General features: G+C 44.5%; 1 protein-coding gene across 1 annotated transcript in view; it reads right to left on the reverse strand.

Annotated features, from left to right (window-relative positions):
* The window catches only part of LOC129629744 (transmembrane protein 132B), a 224,465-nt gene that overhangs the window by 70,687 nt on the left and 139,456 nt on the right, over positions 1-14,322 (reverse strand). Inside the window, exon 3 of the mRNA XM_055549950.1 lies at positions 5,713-5,899. Within this exon, the coding sequence (XP_055405925.1) occupies positions 5,713-5,899 (187 nt within the window). The remainder of the gene's footprint in view (positions 1-5,712; positions 5,900-14,322) is intronic.

Consider the following 14,322-nt stretch of genomic DNA (forward strand, 5'->3'; position numbering starts at 1 on the left):
CTCTAGGCCAGAATACTGGAGTGGGTAGCGGTTCCCTACTCCAGGGGATCTTCCCAACCCAGGGATTGAACCCAGGTCTCTCCCACATTGCAGCTGGATTCTTTACCATCTGAGCCACCAGGGAAGCCCGAGACTATTGGAGTGGGTAGCCTGTCCCTTCTCCAGCAGATCTTCCCAACCAAGGAATTGAACCAGGGTCTCCCGCATTGCAGGCAGACTCTTTACCAGCTAAGCTACCCAGGAAGCCTGGTATACTGGTTGAGGGTGGACTCAAATGCCATGACTGGGGTCCTTATAAGGAGGGGACATTCAGAAATGCTGACACACACACAGAGGCTGAGAAGGGAGTGATGTGGCCCCAAGCTAAGGAACACCTAAAGCTGGAAGGCCAGGAAGAACCAAGAATCTTCAAGCCATCAGAGGTAGCCGGGCCTGGCTGACAACTTGGGTTTGGAGCTCTGGCCTCCAGAACTATGAGAGAATCCATCCCTGTTGTTTTAAGCCATCCAGTTGGTGGTAATTCTTCATGGCAGCCTCAGAAAACTAATGTAGCTTGCAAAACACACTACTGACTGATCACCATCCTCATTCCTGCTTCTAACAGCCACTGCCATTTGGCACATGATATAAAACCCACCTTCTACCTCCAAACCAGACAGAATTTTTACAAGAGGCATGGTGGTAACCTCCTCTCGCCCCCCAACAACAACAACAAAAAAACATGAGAGAGAGAGAAAGAAAGAAATGGAAACCACCTAAATATTTACCAGTAGGGAAATAGACTATGGATAAGCCCACAGCAGAATATTATAGAGTAATTTTTTTTTAAATGAATGAGGCAGCTCTATTCATCTGGGTACGAAAAAGCCTCCAAGACATACTGTTGGCTGTAAAGAATGTGATACTCAATGCAATGCCCTTTGTTTTCCAACACAGCCACGCAAAAAAAAAAAAAATCATTTGCTTTCTGCAGCCAGGTATCTGTGTACGAAGGTAGATACAAAGTCTTGGATGAGAAAAATAAAATGATAAAACATAGTTCATTCAGGGAAGAGGGTTGGAATTGCGGCCTTATCTGTAAGGTTTTAGGAGGATGCATTCAAGCCCTCTTTAGATTTGCCTTTTAAGTTTTAAATAAAACAAGACAAGGGACCAGAAAAAACCTTACTGATAAGCCTTCAAAGCTTTCTGAGTTACGCTCATGACTTTATTACTTAAGACCCCCTGGCAGGAGGCCTGGGACCCCAAGAGCCCCAAAGATGCCTGCTGGACCTTCCCTGGGGTGAACCATCTCTCCTTAGAGCTGGCTCAGGGCTGGAAACTCCCAAGACAAAGGCTGTCCCCTCTGAGCCCTAGGCCACATGCAAGCAAATAAGCAACGGAGAAAAACAGCTGCAGAGGGAGGGCAAGAGACACTCCATGAGAGAAAGCAGGAGCTTCACGGGATTAAAGTCTCCAAGTGGTTGGTGCCTTCAGGACAGTCATCCCAGGAAAATAAGGGTGTACAGAGTCCTTGGAGTTTCAACAAGGCAAGTGGAGTGAACTGCAGTCATTGGAGCAGGAGCCTGAACCCTGATGTCAAGGGAGCAGAGTGCCAACAAATCATATATTAAAATGGTTTCACATGCCTCTATCCTGTGTGTGAGTGTGTGTGTGTGTGTGTGTGTGTGTGTGTGTGGCAGTGGGGGCAGGGGGGTGGTGAGCAAGAATCAGGAAAAAAAGAAAGAAAAGCATATCTTTCAGAAATGTAGCTTCCCATGGGCAAGCTGCAGTCAAAATGTTCACCAGCCTGGGCTTCCCCTGACATGCCCCCCCGCCACTCTACCCTCTCCCATTATGATAACTAATCTCTACACATCACACTGGTGTTCTGTCTAATCCAATGACCTCAAAATACCATGGGGCCAGAAATCCCTTCTGTCCTTCACTGTGCGAGCTACTCTTCTGAGCTAACTGCCACCACTTCTATTTCTGATGACTAATATGATGCCAGGCTCTATTCTGAGAAATTCCCACATGTGACATCACCACAATCCTGGGCCAGGTTCCTGATGGGGAAACCGAGTCACCACAGAACACTTAAGTCATTCTCCCGAGGTCATGTGGTTGCTAAGTGTCAGAGGCAGGATCTGAACCCAGATCCAGAGGCTGTGTTCTAACCACTGCACTGCTCGACACTGAGTGGCCCTCAGGTAACCGAGTGTGCCATCCACTCAGTTCAATTTGAAACTCCGTCGCCTGTGAAACAGGGATTAGGAAGTCTGAGTTGTCGCTGATGAAAAGGAGCCAAGGTCCCTGCCCATTATGACCGTCACTGATATCTTCCTGGTCCAAGTCCAAGATGGGCATGGAGCCTGGAGAGTCTTTTCAAAGCAAAACTTGTGCCACAAATACACACAAACACACAAACCCAGCTCCACAGCACAACTAGGTGTGCACCTTTTGGCAACTTATTTATTATTACTGCTCCTCAGTGTCCTTATCCACACGACGGGATAATAGTACACTTCTTATAAGGCTGCTGTCTAATGAATTAATGCATCTAATAGGTCAATACCTTTCCCCACAAATATGCCTGCGTCCTGATCTCAGAACCTGTGAATATGTGACCTTACATGATGAAGGGGCTTTGAAGATGCCATTGACATAAGGATCCTGAGATGGGGAGAGTGCCCTGCATTGTCCAGGTGGCCCAATGTAATCAGCCCTTAGAAGAGGGAGGCAGCAGGGTCTGAGTCAGAGAAAGAGATGTATGATGGAAGCAGAGGTCAGAGTGATGTGGGCTAAGTACCGTGAGCACCTCCAGAAGCTGGAAAGGGCAAAGAACAGATTCTTAGAGCTTCCAAAATAATGCAGCTCTGCTGACACCTTGATTTTGTCCTGCAGACCCATCTCAGACTTCTGACCTCCAGAACTGTAAGATACATTCGTGTTGTTTAAAGCCACTCTGGGATTTCCAGGTGGCACTAGTAGTAAAGAATCCGACTGCCAACGCAGGAGACAGAAGAGGTGTGGGTTTAATCCCTGAGTGGGGAACATCCCTGGAGGAGGGTTCAGCAACCCGCTCCAGTATTTTTCCCTGGGAAATCCCATGGACAGAGGAGCCTGGCGGGTTACAGTCCATGGGGTCGCAAAGAGTCGCACAGGATTGAAACGACTTGGCACCCATGCACACAAAGCCAGTCTGTTAATGGTAATTTGCTATAGCAGCAAGAGGAGACTAATATAGACACCGAGAACTAGAAACTGGAAGACCCGTGAAATGTCACCTGTTACTTCCAAGGCCTGGAAAAGCTGCCCCTGGCTTCCTCTCCAAGCTCATCTCTTTCCCATGCCTTTCCCCAGCTGTCTGCATCCCAACAGCTTGGCCTTCTTTGAGTCCCTCAAGTTAAACAAGCTTATTTCCATTTGAAGATGCACCCTGTTCCCTCTGCCTGCAATGTTCTTCCTCCACAGCCTTCTACAGCTGGTTCCTCTCATCAGTTAGTTCTCAGAGCAAGCATCAGATCCTTAGACAAACGTCTTATTGACCACTTGACACTGCCCACTCCCATCCCTGTCTCTTTATTCTATGACCTAGCATAAATTTCTCCATAGCATACATCATTGTCTGCAGTGGTCAAATGTACTTGTTTCTTGTACTCTGAACTCTCCTCTCCTAGAATGCAAGGACCCAGAGAGCTGAGACTGTGTGTATCTGTTCATCACCATTCACCAGAACACAGAGTAGACACATGAATATTGTTTGAAATAAAGAAGTATTTGTGCCCAAGCCTTGGCATAAAGTTTCAGGTCAATTTGGCTAAAAAGGAGTCTGATTATCTCTTGCTTTTTCCTAGGCTGAACCTGTGTGTCCAGTTGCCTAGAAACTCATCAAGTGTGTTCATTTTTGATTCCAACCTTTTTGAAAGATAACTTTTTTTTATCTGCATGAGTAGAGCTGGGCTTTTTAGTTTTAAGAACTATAGTGGAATGGTGGGCTGCAGCCCTAAACTCCAAGCCACCCCTGGAAAGAAATCTCTAAGGTCAAAGCTAGGTAATTGGACAGAAAACCAGAGAGAAGTGAAAGAGAGTGAGAGACATGGTGAGGAGTTGGGGGTGAGGGAGAAAAGAAAAAACTCATGCTTTCATTAAAAAAAAAGAAGGGAAGGGAAGGGAAAGCAGAGGCAGGCAGGGTAGGGAAGCAGAAGGGAAGGGAAAGAGGCCCAGTTAGCATTTCCCCCAAGTGACTGCCCTCAAACAAAATGCAGATCACTGCTGATGCAGATCATCCCCATCTATCTAGCCTTCAAGAACTAGATGATCCCAGTGGCTCAGATTACAGCATGGGATTCAGTCCTTCATTCGACAAATAGTAAGTGTCCCAGGCATTGTTCTAGGTCCTGGGGACCCAGCTGTGGACAAAACTGACCAGAAGCCTGCCATCATGGATCTCTCCTTCTGGGGAGGAAGACAGACGATGAATCCTAAATCTCAAACACTGATAATATCCATGAAGAAGATACATGAGGGTGAGGATGTGGACAGAGGGTGATGAGCAAGGGGATGGAGAGCCAGTTGGTCACTGTGGTCGGGGATGGTATCTCTCTATCAGTTAAACCGAAGAAAAGGAATCGGATGTGGGGAGATGGGGGCAAGCATGTTTTGGAGGAAAGAGAAGAGTCAAGAACACAGATATGGGAGTTGCAGAGTTAATTGTAGGATAGAGGGTTTTATCTGCAAGGATCTCACCCCTGGTACCCAACTTGAGTATGGATGACAGAAGCACCCCCAGAATGTCCTGAAATCACTGAGTGTGGAGCCTCTCTCTTCGGTTCTAGACAGGAATGTCAAAGCACTGCAGAATACATTTGAACATTCCCAGTGTGGGGAAGGGTATGGGGAATATGGTGCTCCTGGGGTTTATTCCCTGGGACACACCAGCACCATCTTTTAAGGTTCTAGAACCTTGTCCATGACCTTGTTCTCAGATGTGGCCCCTGAGCCTGAATGAATCGAGCTTTGGCTAAGCTCAGAGGAGAAAGCTGGTCACCCCCAAGCCAGAAACAGAAACATACATGGTTTCATGGACTCTGGGACCCTATCCAGGTTCAGCTGGTCAGTTCCCAACAAGGCTCTTTCTGTCCATATACATTTTAGAGTTTGCCAATCCCTAAGCTACGTGGGAACTCTCAAGGCAATTGACCAGCCACTGTCAACTGGTCACTCAGCATAGCCTCAGAGCGGCTGTTCCCATCACACACGCCTGATGGATTTCAATGCAACCATCTTCTCTCAGGAGTACTTGGTCCTGAGATGGATATAGGATGAGACAAAAAAAAAAGAAACACAGGTTCTCCAGGACACGGTTCAACAACATCCACAATGGAAAGGGATTTAAGCAGCAAACCTTGAATAGTTTTTAGGGAGGCATTATGGAAAGCGGGTAAATAAAATATAATTTAAGCGCCTTTCCCTTGTTCAAACAGCTTCATCTGGTGGATAGAAAACAGCAGATTACAAAATGCTCATTTTTTTTTTAATATTAAAAGTACTCAGGGAATTCCCTGGCAGTTCAGTTGTTAAGATTTGGGGCTTTCACTGCTGGGATGCCACTGCTGGGTTTGATCCCCGGTGGGGGAACTAAGATCCCACAAATTACATGGCAAGGCCAAAAAAAAGGCCTCAAAGAAAACATCTTTGCGACACTGATTCTGAAGCCTGACATCTCACCATTGCAAGTGGGACGATGCCCACAAAGGAGGTCTGGCTGATGAAGATCTCGGAGACGACCAGCTCCCTCGGGGCGTCCTCCACGGGGTACTCCACCTGCCAGGTGATCTGCTGGGCACCCGCCAGGCCACTGCTGTTGTCCACTGCGAAGTCCACTTGCAAGATCTCGTAGAAGGAGCCATTTGTTCTGGAAAACAAACACACACAGCAAAGTGCAGTTTAAAACTGCGATTCAGCAGAATGTCAAGCACGAGATGAATTGCCACATTCCTCTTTGTCAAACTGAAGAAGGATCGCCAAGTTCAACAAGTCACACGGCAGTGTCGATAGAGCCTGATTCACAGGCTGCCATAGATGACCCACACCTCAGAGTGGATGGACCATCCGTCTTCAGGGCTCTGTGGAAAGTAGACCGTCCTTCCCCGAGTGAGCAGCTCAGACTACACCGCATCTCTGGGCACTGTCACGGCTCTGTCCTCCCCAGCGCCACGTCTGCCTACATCATGATCCAAGTGCCACACACCCTTCATCTAGGGCCACCATCACTCCAGTCCTGAGACGTAGCCTGGATCTGGCTGCTTCTATTGCTACTTACCTGTGTGTCTATGGACCCATGGTTCAAACTCTGAGCTTTAGAATTTGGGAAGAACACCGGTGACTACATGGACCTGTGGGAGCATTATGAGACCAATCATGGTAAAGGACCCCACAGCGTGCATGGTTCGTGACATCAACTATAAGCCACACAATAAGGTACCATGGTGGATGCTTCATGTCTGCCTGAAATGGGATAGGATGGGAGGTAATGTAAGAAGTCCCCACCTGCCTTCATTCATGGAGTAACAACATGGTACACATATCTGGAGGAGGGGGAAGAAAGCGGACAGGGCATACAAAAGTGAAAAGGACAAGCGCCATTCTCAGCACCTTTCTACACAGGGAGAGCCTCTCATCGCTGACATGAACTTGTAAACTATAGGCTGACTCTTGTACTGACAGGAGAAGTTACTGAACAGAGAGTTAAAAAGCCACCCAGCATGGGATTCGTGAGTGACTTCTCGTCCATAAGTCTATGTCTATCATCCTGAATCTAGCTGTACCTGGATCCAAGGAATGTTAACAGCAAGTGTGACTGATTCATAGCTCCTAAACCTTCAGTCACTCAGGTGTAAAGATTCTTGCCCAGCAGAATCTCCTACCACGGACAGCTCCCTCCCACTTAAAACTTTAGGGGGGAAAACCACAGTATTGACAAAATGGCTATCGTAAATTTGTCCTTTAAATCTTCCATCTAGCTCCTTGTAAGAAAGACAAATATTATATGAAATTGTTATACATGGAATCTAAAAAAAATGGTAAAAATGAACTTATTTACAAAAATAGAAATAGAGTCACGGATACATAATAGAAAACAATCTTATGGTTACCATGGGAAAAAGGGAGAGAAGAGGAGGATTAAATTGGGTGATTGGGATTGACGTACACACACTATTATATATAAAATGGATAACTAATAAGAACCTACTGTATGGCACAGGGAACTTCACTCAATACTCTGTAATGACCTGTATGGGAAAACAATCTATAAAACAGTGGATATATGTGTAACAGATTCTCTTTGCTGTATACCTGAAACTATTAATAACACAACATTGTAAATCAACAATTTTGATGTTCAGTCACTATGTCTGACTCTTTGCAACCCTATGGACTGCAGCACTCCAGGGTTCCCTATCCTTCACTGCCTCCCGGAGTTGGCTCAAACTCATGTCCATGGAATTGGTGATGCCATCAATCAATCATCTCATCCTCTGTCACCCCCTTCTCCTCTTGAGCCCTTGGGGTCTTTTCCAATGAGTCAGCTATATCCCAATAAATCAACTATATCCCAATAAAATTTTTTTAATTGTGGAAAATTTTTAAATGGGGGGAAATAAAAGTTAAGTAATGTCTATATCCTGACTTACTTACAAAATTACACTTAGAATTAAACTGAAGCACCATTAAAATTTTTTAAAAAGTGGATATATGTAACACTGACCTGTCTGATATAGAATTCTACCCCAAATAGCACTACATTAGAATTAGTCATGCCCAATATTTTTTCTACTTAGCCAAGGTTTTAAGAAACTCTCTGATATCACTGTGTCCGATAGAGTGGCCATTTAAATTGAAGCATAAATGTATTAGGGCTTTCCTGGTGACTCATACAGTAAAGAAACTGCCTGCAATGAAGGCGACTCGGCCAGGTTCAACCCCTGAGTCAGGAAGATCCCCTGGAGAAGGGGATGGCTACCCACTCCAGTATTCTTGCCTGGAGAGTCCCATGGTTAGAGGAGCCTGGCAGGCTACAGTCCACAGGGTCGTAAAGAGTTGAACACAACTGAGCAACTAACACACACACATAATGTATTAAAGTCATGCTGCCAGATAGTCCCAGCTGGCTGGTTGTGGGTAAATCATCAAGTATCTATTTGCACAAGTATCTATATTGCACAAGTTTCCATGGGGAACGGAATATGTGTTGGACAAAGGACTGGTCTCAGGAGAGGATAGGAGTGGGCTCACATGGGAACCCCCTAACAGGAGACCCCCTTTTTACTAGGGTACTGCCAGAGCGACTTCAGAATCTAAAGGACTTGGGTACTCAGTTCTTGGCTTCAGTCACCGCCCTTTCCCAGCCACCATACTCCAGCCTAAAGTCACCTCTCTGATCACCGGGATGCTTCACTTATTGGTCAAGTCTCCTCCTGCAAAAGATGCTCGGCCTTATCAGATCAGACCTTTGATTTCTCTTTGGGCTCCTCCGTGCTTGTAACCAGATCTAAGGAGCTGCTTCTAATGCCTCCTGAGTCTCATCATTCAATAAACCTCAGAAAAACTACTGCTAAGAAAGTGAAAATCCAGCACTAGAAGAAAATGAACATAACTCTCTCTGTTACCAGCAGTTTAATCCTGCTAAATCCACTCTGGCTTTGGGGTGCCAAAGTAGCCAGTCCTTGGGCAAAGGGGGCAGGGTCTGTATGGGAGGGCTGCCCCCTTTAACTGTGCTGTCCCCCTGTGGACCAGCTACAGGAACCTGCCCAAGTCCAGGTTAACAAGAATGGATTAACAATCCAGTCAGTCATTTTATGCACAGATTTTTAAGTCATTTCCCTGAAATCAGAGGAAAAGGGTCTTTTACTTTCAGGCAGCTGGCATACCTGGTAATAAGTCCATTTCTATGGAAATGGGTTTATAACTATTAATTTTACCTGCTCCTGATCTATTGTTGATAAGCCTTTCCATTTAGAAAAGTGCTCCATGAGTCTCTCAATTTAATAATTACCCACTGCCTTTAAGGAATTGAGATCAGTCAAATATTCATTAGATATTTTTCTTTTCCCTGGGGTGGAGGTGTGTGTGTGTGTGTTGTGTGTGTGTGTGTGTGTGTGTGTTTGGAGGGGTCAGGCAGGAACACTGCTTGGCTGCTTCTCCCCTTTAGCTAGAACACACAGCCTCCTCCCAAAAGGACTTGCTTCCCAGTTCTATTTCCCTTGAAAACTTGTCCTTTAATATAAATTTAACCTCCTCCATGGGACCCCTGGGGTGAAGCTGAGACACCTTTCAAGTGCACAGTATGGCTGCAGCTCAGCCGTGCCAGCAAGAAGGAAGGGGAAGAGAGACGGGACCCAGAGCAGCAGCTGGTCCCCAGGAACCACATCCAGCCTTGTCTCAGTAGATCCCTTGTGATGACAATGATTGTTGTTTTGCAGAAGGAGGTGGGAGTGGGGGCGGCGATGAGGGGACAGGGAGGGAAAGAGAGAGAAAGGGAAAGAAAGAAGAAAGGAAGGAAAGAGTGTTTGAAAGCTTGAACTGTTCTCCAGCATGTTGGACCATTTACCTAAATTATTTTTCTCCCTACAGATTTCTAGATAATTCTGAGCTACCAGGCTGAGATGCTTTTGCCACATGAGTTTTTTCTAGAAATGGAGAAAAAGGCTGTCTCTGGTCTCAGGGCTTCTGTTTTTTCTTATGAGTCTATTTCTAGGCATTATTTTAAAAGATGACCAAAAAAGCAAGGCAAATACTGAACAATGATCACAGTGAACAAATGCCCCAGAATAAGCCTGCTGGTTATTCAGTGTGAATGAGAGACTGAACCCTGACTTCATGCCTTGACTGTTCACGTCACCTGCACAACAGTGCACCTGGACTCTGCTGTTCTGACCATGGCAGTAGGCATGGCGCCTGGAAAATGGTAGGAGTTCCCAACATATGTGTTTAATTCTCTGAACACACTCAAAAGACCCAGTAGGACACCCTGTAAATTGGGGGGGGGGGGGTTAATTTGCATTCTAAAGCTACCAGTCAGCTGGGTTCTGAGATGCATGTTCCTGCCTGCCCAGTAAGTATATTTATATACTCTGCTTTGAGAAGATGTATCTGTCTCCACTACCAGAATGTAATCTTTAAAAAAAAAAGACTTTAATTTTTAGAGCAATTTTAGGTTCACAGCAAAATTGAGGAGGACGTATAAAAGTTTTCCCCATCTACTTCCTCCCCCTATACACGCAGGCTCCTCCATTATCAGCATCCCCCATCAGATGGTACATTTGTTACAATCAGTGAATCTACATGGACACATCATTGTCACCCAAAGTGCACAGTTTACATCACAGTCCTCTCCTGGTTTTGTATATTCTACGGGTTTGAACAAATGTATAATGAGAAGTGTTCATCATTATGGTCTCATACAGAGTATTTTCATTGGTCTAAACATCCTTTCGGAGAAGGCAATGGCACGCCACTCCAGTACTCTTGCCTAGAAAATCCCATGGACGGAGGAGCCTGGAAGGCTGCAGTCCATGGGGTCGCTGAGGGTCGGTCACGACTGAGCGACTTCACTTTCACTTTTCACTTTCATGCATTGGAGAAGGAAATGGCAACCCACTCGTGTTCTTGCCTAGAGAATCCCAGGGATGGGGGAGCCTGGTGGGCTGCCGTCTATGGGGTGGCACAGAGTTGGACACGACTGAAGTGACTTAGCAGCAAATATCCTTTGATCTCCGCCTATCATCACTCCCTCCCCAAACCCGGGTCACCACTGATCTTTTCTTTGTCTCCATAGTTGTGCCTTTTCCAGAATGTCACAGACTTGGAATCATATAGATTGTAGCCACTTCAGATTGGCTTCTTTCACTGAATAATATGCATGTAAGGTTCTTCCCTGTTTTTTCATGACTTGATAGCTCATTTCAGCACTGAATATCATAATACCCCATTATGTGGATGGACCACAGTTTATTTATCAATCTACCCACTGAAGGACATCTTGGTTGCTTCTAATTTTTTAGAACAAAGCTGCTATAAATATCCATGTACAGGTTTTTGTGTAGGCATAAGTTTTTAATACCTTTAGGTAAATACCAAGGAGCACAACTGCTAGATTTTCTAAACATAAGTTCTCAAAGGTCAAAACCTATCATTACACCATGGTCATTACAATCCCTGGCATTTTCATTTATTCAATGACATTTATTAAGCACTGAATATGTGTCAGCCATGGAGAATTCACTGATAGACAAAATAGATCAGATTCCTCTCTTAACAGTCAGGTAAATAAACAAATAAGGTAAGCCCATGTCATGATAAATGCCATCCTAAAAATAAAAGAGAAGTATGAAGTTTCTTTTTAAAAAGTTAAATACTTATTTTTCAATTAAAAAAAATTACATTTATACCACATGACCCAGCAATTCTACTTCTAGGTGTATACCCCAAAGAAACAAAAACACTAATTCATAAAGATACATGCACCACAATGCTCAAAGCAGCATTATTTACAATCGCTGATATGAAAGCAACCTAAGTATCAATAGATGACTGGATAAAGGAGATATAAAATGGAATACTACTCAGCCATAAAAAAGAATGAAACCGCTGCCATTTGCAGCAACATGAATGGACCTAGAGATTATCATACTAAGTGAAGTAACTCAGACAGAGAAAGACAAACATATGCCATCACTTACATCTGGAATCTAAAAAATACAACAAACTAGTGAATACAATAAAAAAGAAACAGACTCGTGGATCTAGAGAACAAACTAGTGGGTACCAGTGGGAAGAGGGCAGAGGGGAGGGGCAGTATACGGTAGAAGAGGAAGAGGGACAAACTACTATGTATAAAATAAGTTATACGAGTTTACTGAAGACTATTGGACTGCAAGGAGATCCAACCAGTCCATTCTGAAGGAGATCAACCCTGGGTGTTCTTTGGAAGGAATGATGCTAAAGCTGAAACTCCAGTACTTTGGCCACCTCATGTGAAGAGTTCATTCATTGGAAAAGACTCTGATGCTGGGAGGGATCGGGGGCAGGAGGAGAAGGGGACAACAGAGGATGAGATGGCTGGATGGCATCACTGACTCGATGGACCTGAGTCTGGGTAAACTCTGGGAGTTGGTGATAGACAGGGAGGCCTGGCGTGCTGCGATTCACGGGGTCGAAAAGAGTCGGACATGACTGAGCGACTGAACTGAACTGAACTGAACTGAATAGGGAATATAGCCAATATTTATAGTAACTATAAATGAAGTATAACCTTCAGACATTGGGAGTCACTTTACTGAATATCTGTAACATATTGTGCATCAACAAAACTGCCTTTAAAAAATAAAAAGTTTTCATTTTAAAATAGAATATACATTAAAACAGAAGAAAATGAAAAGCGTGTTCAGGGAATGCCTCTGTAAGGAGCTGACATTTGAGCTGAAACCTTAAGGATGCTTAACAGATCTTTAGCAAATGTTTGCTGAATAAATGAATAAATCTATTTTAAGCTTTAAAAAAAATCATGGGAAACATTTATCCCAGAATCATCAGAATGAACACAAGGTGCTAACTGAAAAAGAGCCTCCTTCAAGCCTTTGTTCAAATATTCAGATTTTTCTGTAACAGATTATGGAAGAACCAGTAGAAATTTTCTGGCCAATCAAATACAACCCAAAGACTCTTCTGACAACCCCACTAAAAATATCATCCTCCTTTCCTGCAATTTTGATCCCATTATCCTGCTCTAAGTTTCCCACAGCTTTCACTTTATAACCTGTAAGTTATTCATTTGTTGCTTCTCTCTCTCACACACACACACATGAATGAAAGCAACAGGAAAGCGGGGATTTCTGCCTGTTTTTCTCACTACTGCGTCGCCAGCACTTAGAACACAGCCTGGGGCACAGTGGTGTGTGTTTAGCTGCTCAGTCATATTCGACTCTTTGGACCCCTTTGCACCCCTTTGGACTGTTAGCCTTTCAGGCTTCTCTGCCCATGGGATTTTTCAGGCAAGAATACTGGAGCGGGTTGCCATTTTCCTCCTTTGGGGGGAATCTTCCTGACCCAAGGATTGAACCTGAATCTCCTGTGTCTTCTGCAATGCAGGCAGATTCTTTATCCACTGAGCCAGCCATTGGGGAATGCTGGGGCATACTTGGTGCTCATTAAATATCTGTTGATGGAATCTCTGAATATCAAACACCAGTTTGAGCAAGACTTCAGAGAAGAAAGTGTGCTTAGGAAAACCAGAGAGGCTGTGATATGGTCTTTGGCGGAGAGACATTGGCAGGTCAGGGAAGGCTTCCTGGTAGAGGTAGCTTTTTCAAATATTGACTCAGGCCAATATTTGAAGAATAGGCTCAAACAACAGGCAACTGCTACAGCCCACTGCTCAGGGTCCCTCATCACACCCTCTTTTCCCTCCAGACTTCCCTCCCACTCCGTGACTCCCCCGCCCCCAACATCAGTCCTCCCAGAGAGGAAGGGGGCAAATCCCTGCTCACCAAATCCATCAACAGGGCAGAGGGTCTTTAGTTCATCTCTCTGCCTGTCACTCAGCCCTTTTCATCGTGACCTCATGGTTGGCTCTCAGAATCTAGCATGAATAAATCATTTCTTTCTGCAATTTCACAAAATTCAGGCATTGCCCCTACATTTCTGCTGTCTCCAAAGAACTTGCTGTGGAAAAAATGTTTCAGGTTGACAAATCAGGGTAGCTAGCAGGCCAACATCTAAAAATATTTAAAAGCCCCTCATTTAGAGCAGGGACTTTTAGACTCAAAACCTTCTCTCCTCATTGGTTTAATTTCAAGACTTCTCCTTACACTGCTATCTAGAATCCTGAAAAAATCCTAAGACTGTGTCACCCAGGAATAGACCAAGAACAGGGGTCCTTTTATTACATTTCTAGCTGACTAGGAAAGTTAAATAGGAAACCCAGAGGTTGCAATGTGTGCATGTGGCCAGGGCCATACTTGACTACCTCCACTGTTGTGTTTTCATGAAATCTGACTTGGTTGCTAATGTTTTTCAAGGCAGAATATTCACACCAAAGAACTGGTATCTCTGGTTTCTTGGAAGCAGAGACAACATTGTCGCACATTCCCATGTGGCAATAATCAGCTAGAACAGCAAGATGCTGTTCACACAAAGTGGATCAAAGACCTAAGAGCTAAATTTATAAAAAGTCTTGGGAGAAAACATAGGCAATAATCTCCGTGACTTTGGTTGAGGCAGTGGTTTCTCAGATAAAACAACCCAAACACAGAATAAGAAATAATTTAAAACTTTAGT

Source organism: Bubalus kerabau, chromosome 16, assembly GCF_029407905.1.
Source record: "Bubalus kerabau isolate K-KA32 ecotype Philippines breed swamp buffalo chromosome 16, PCC_UOA_SB_1v2, whole genome shotgun sequence".
Classification (NCBI taxonomy): domain Eukaryota; kingdom Metazoa; phylum Chordata; class Mammalia; order Artiodactyla; family Bovidae; genus Bubalus; species Bubalus kerabau.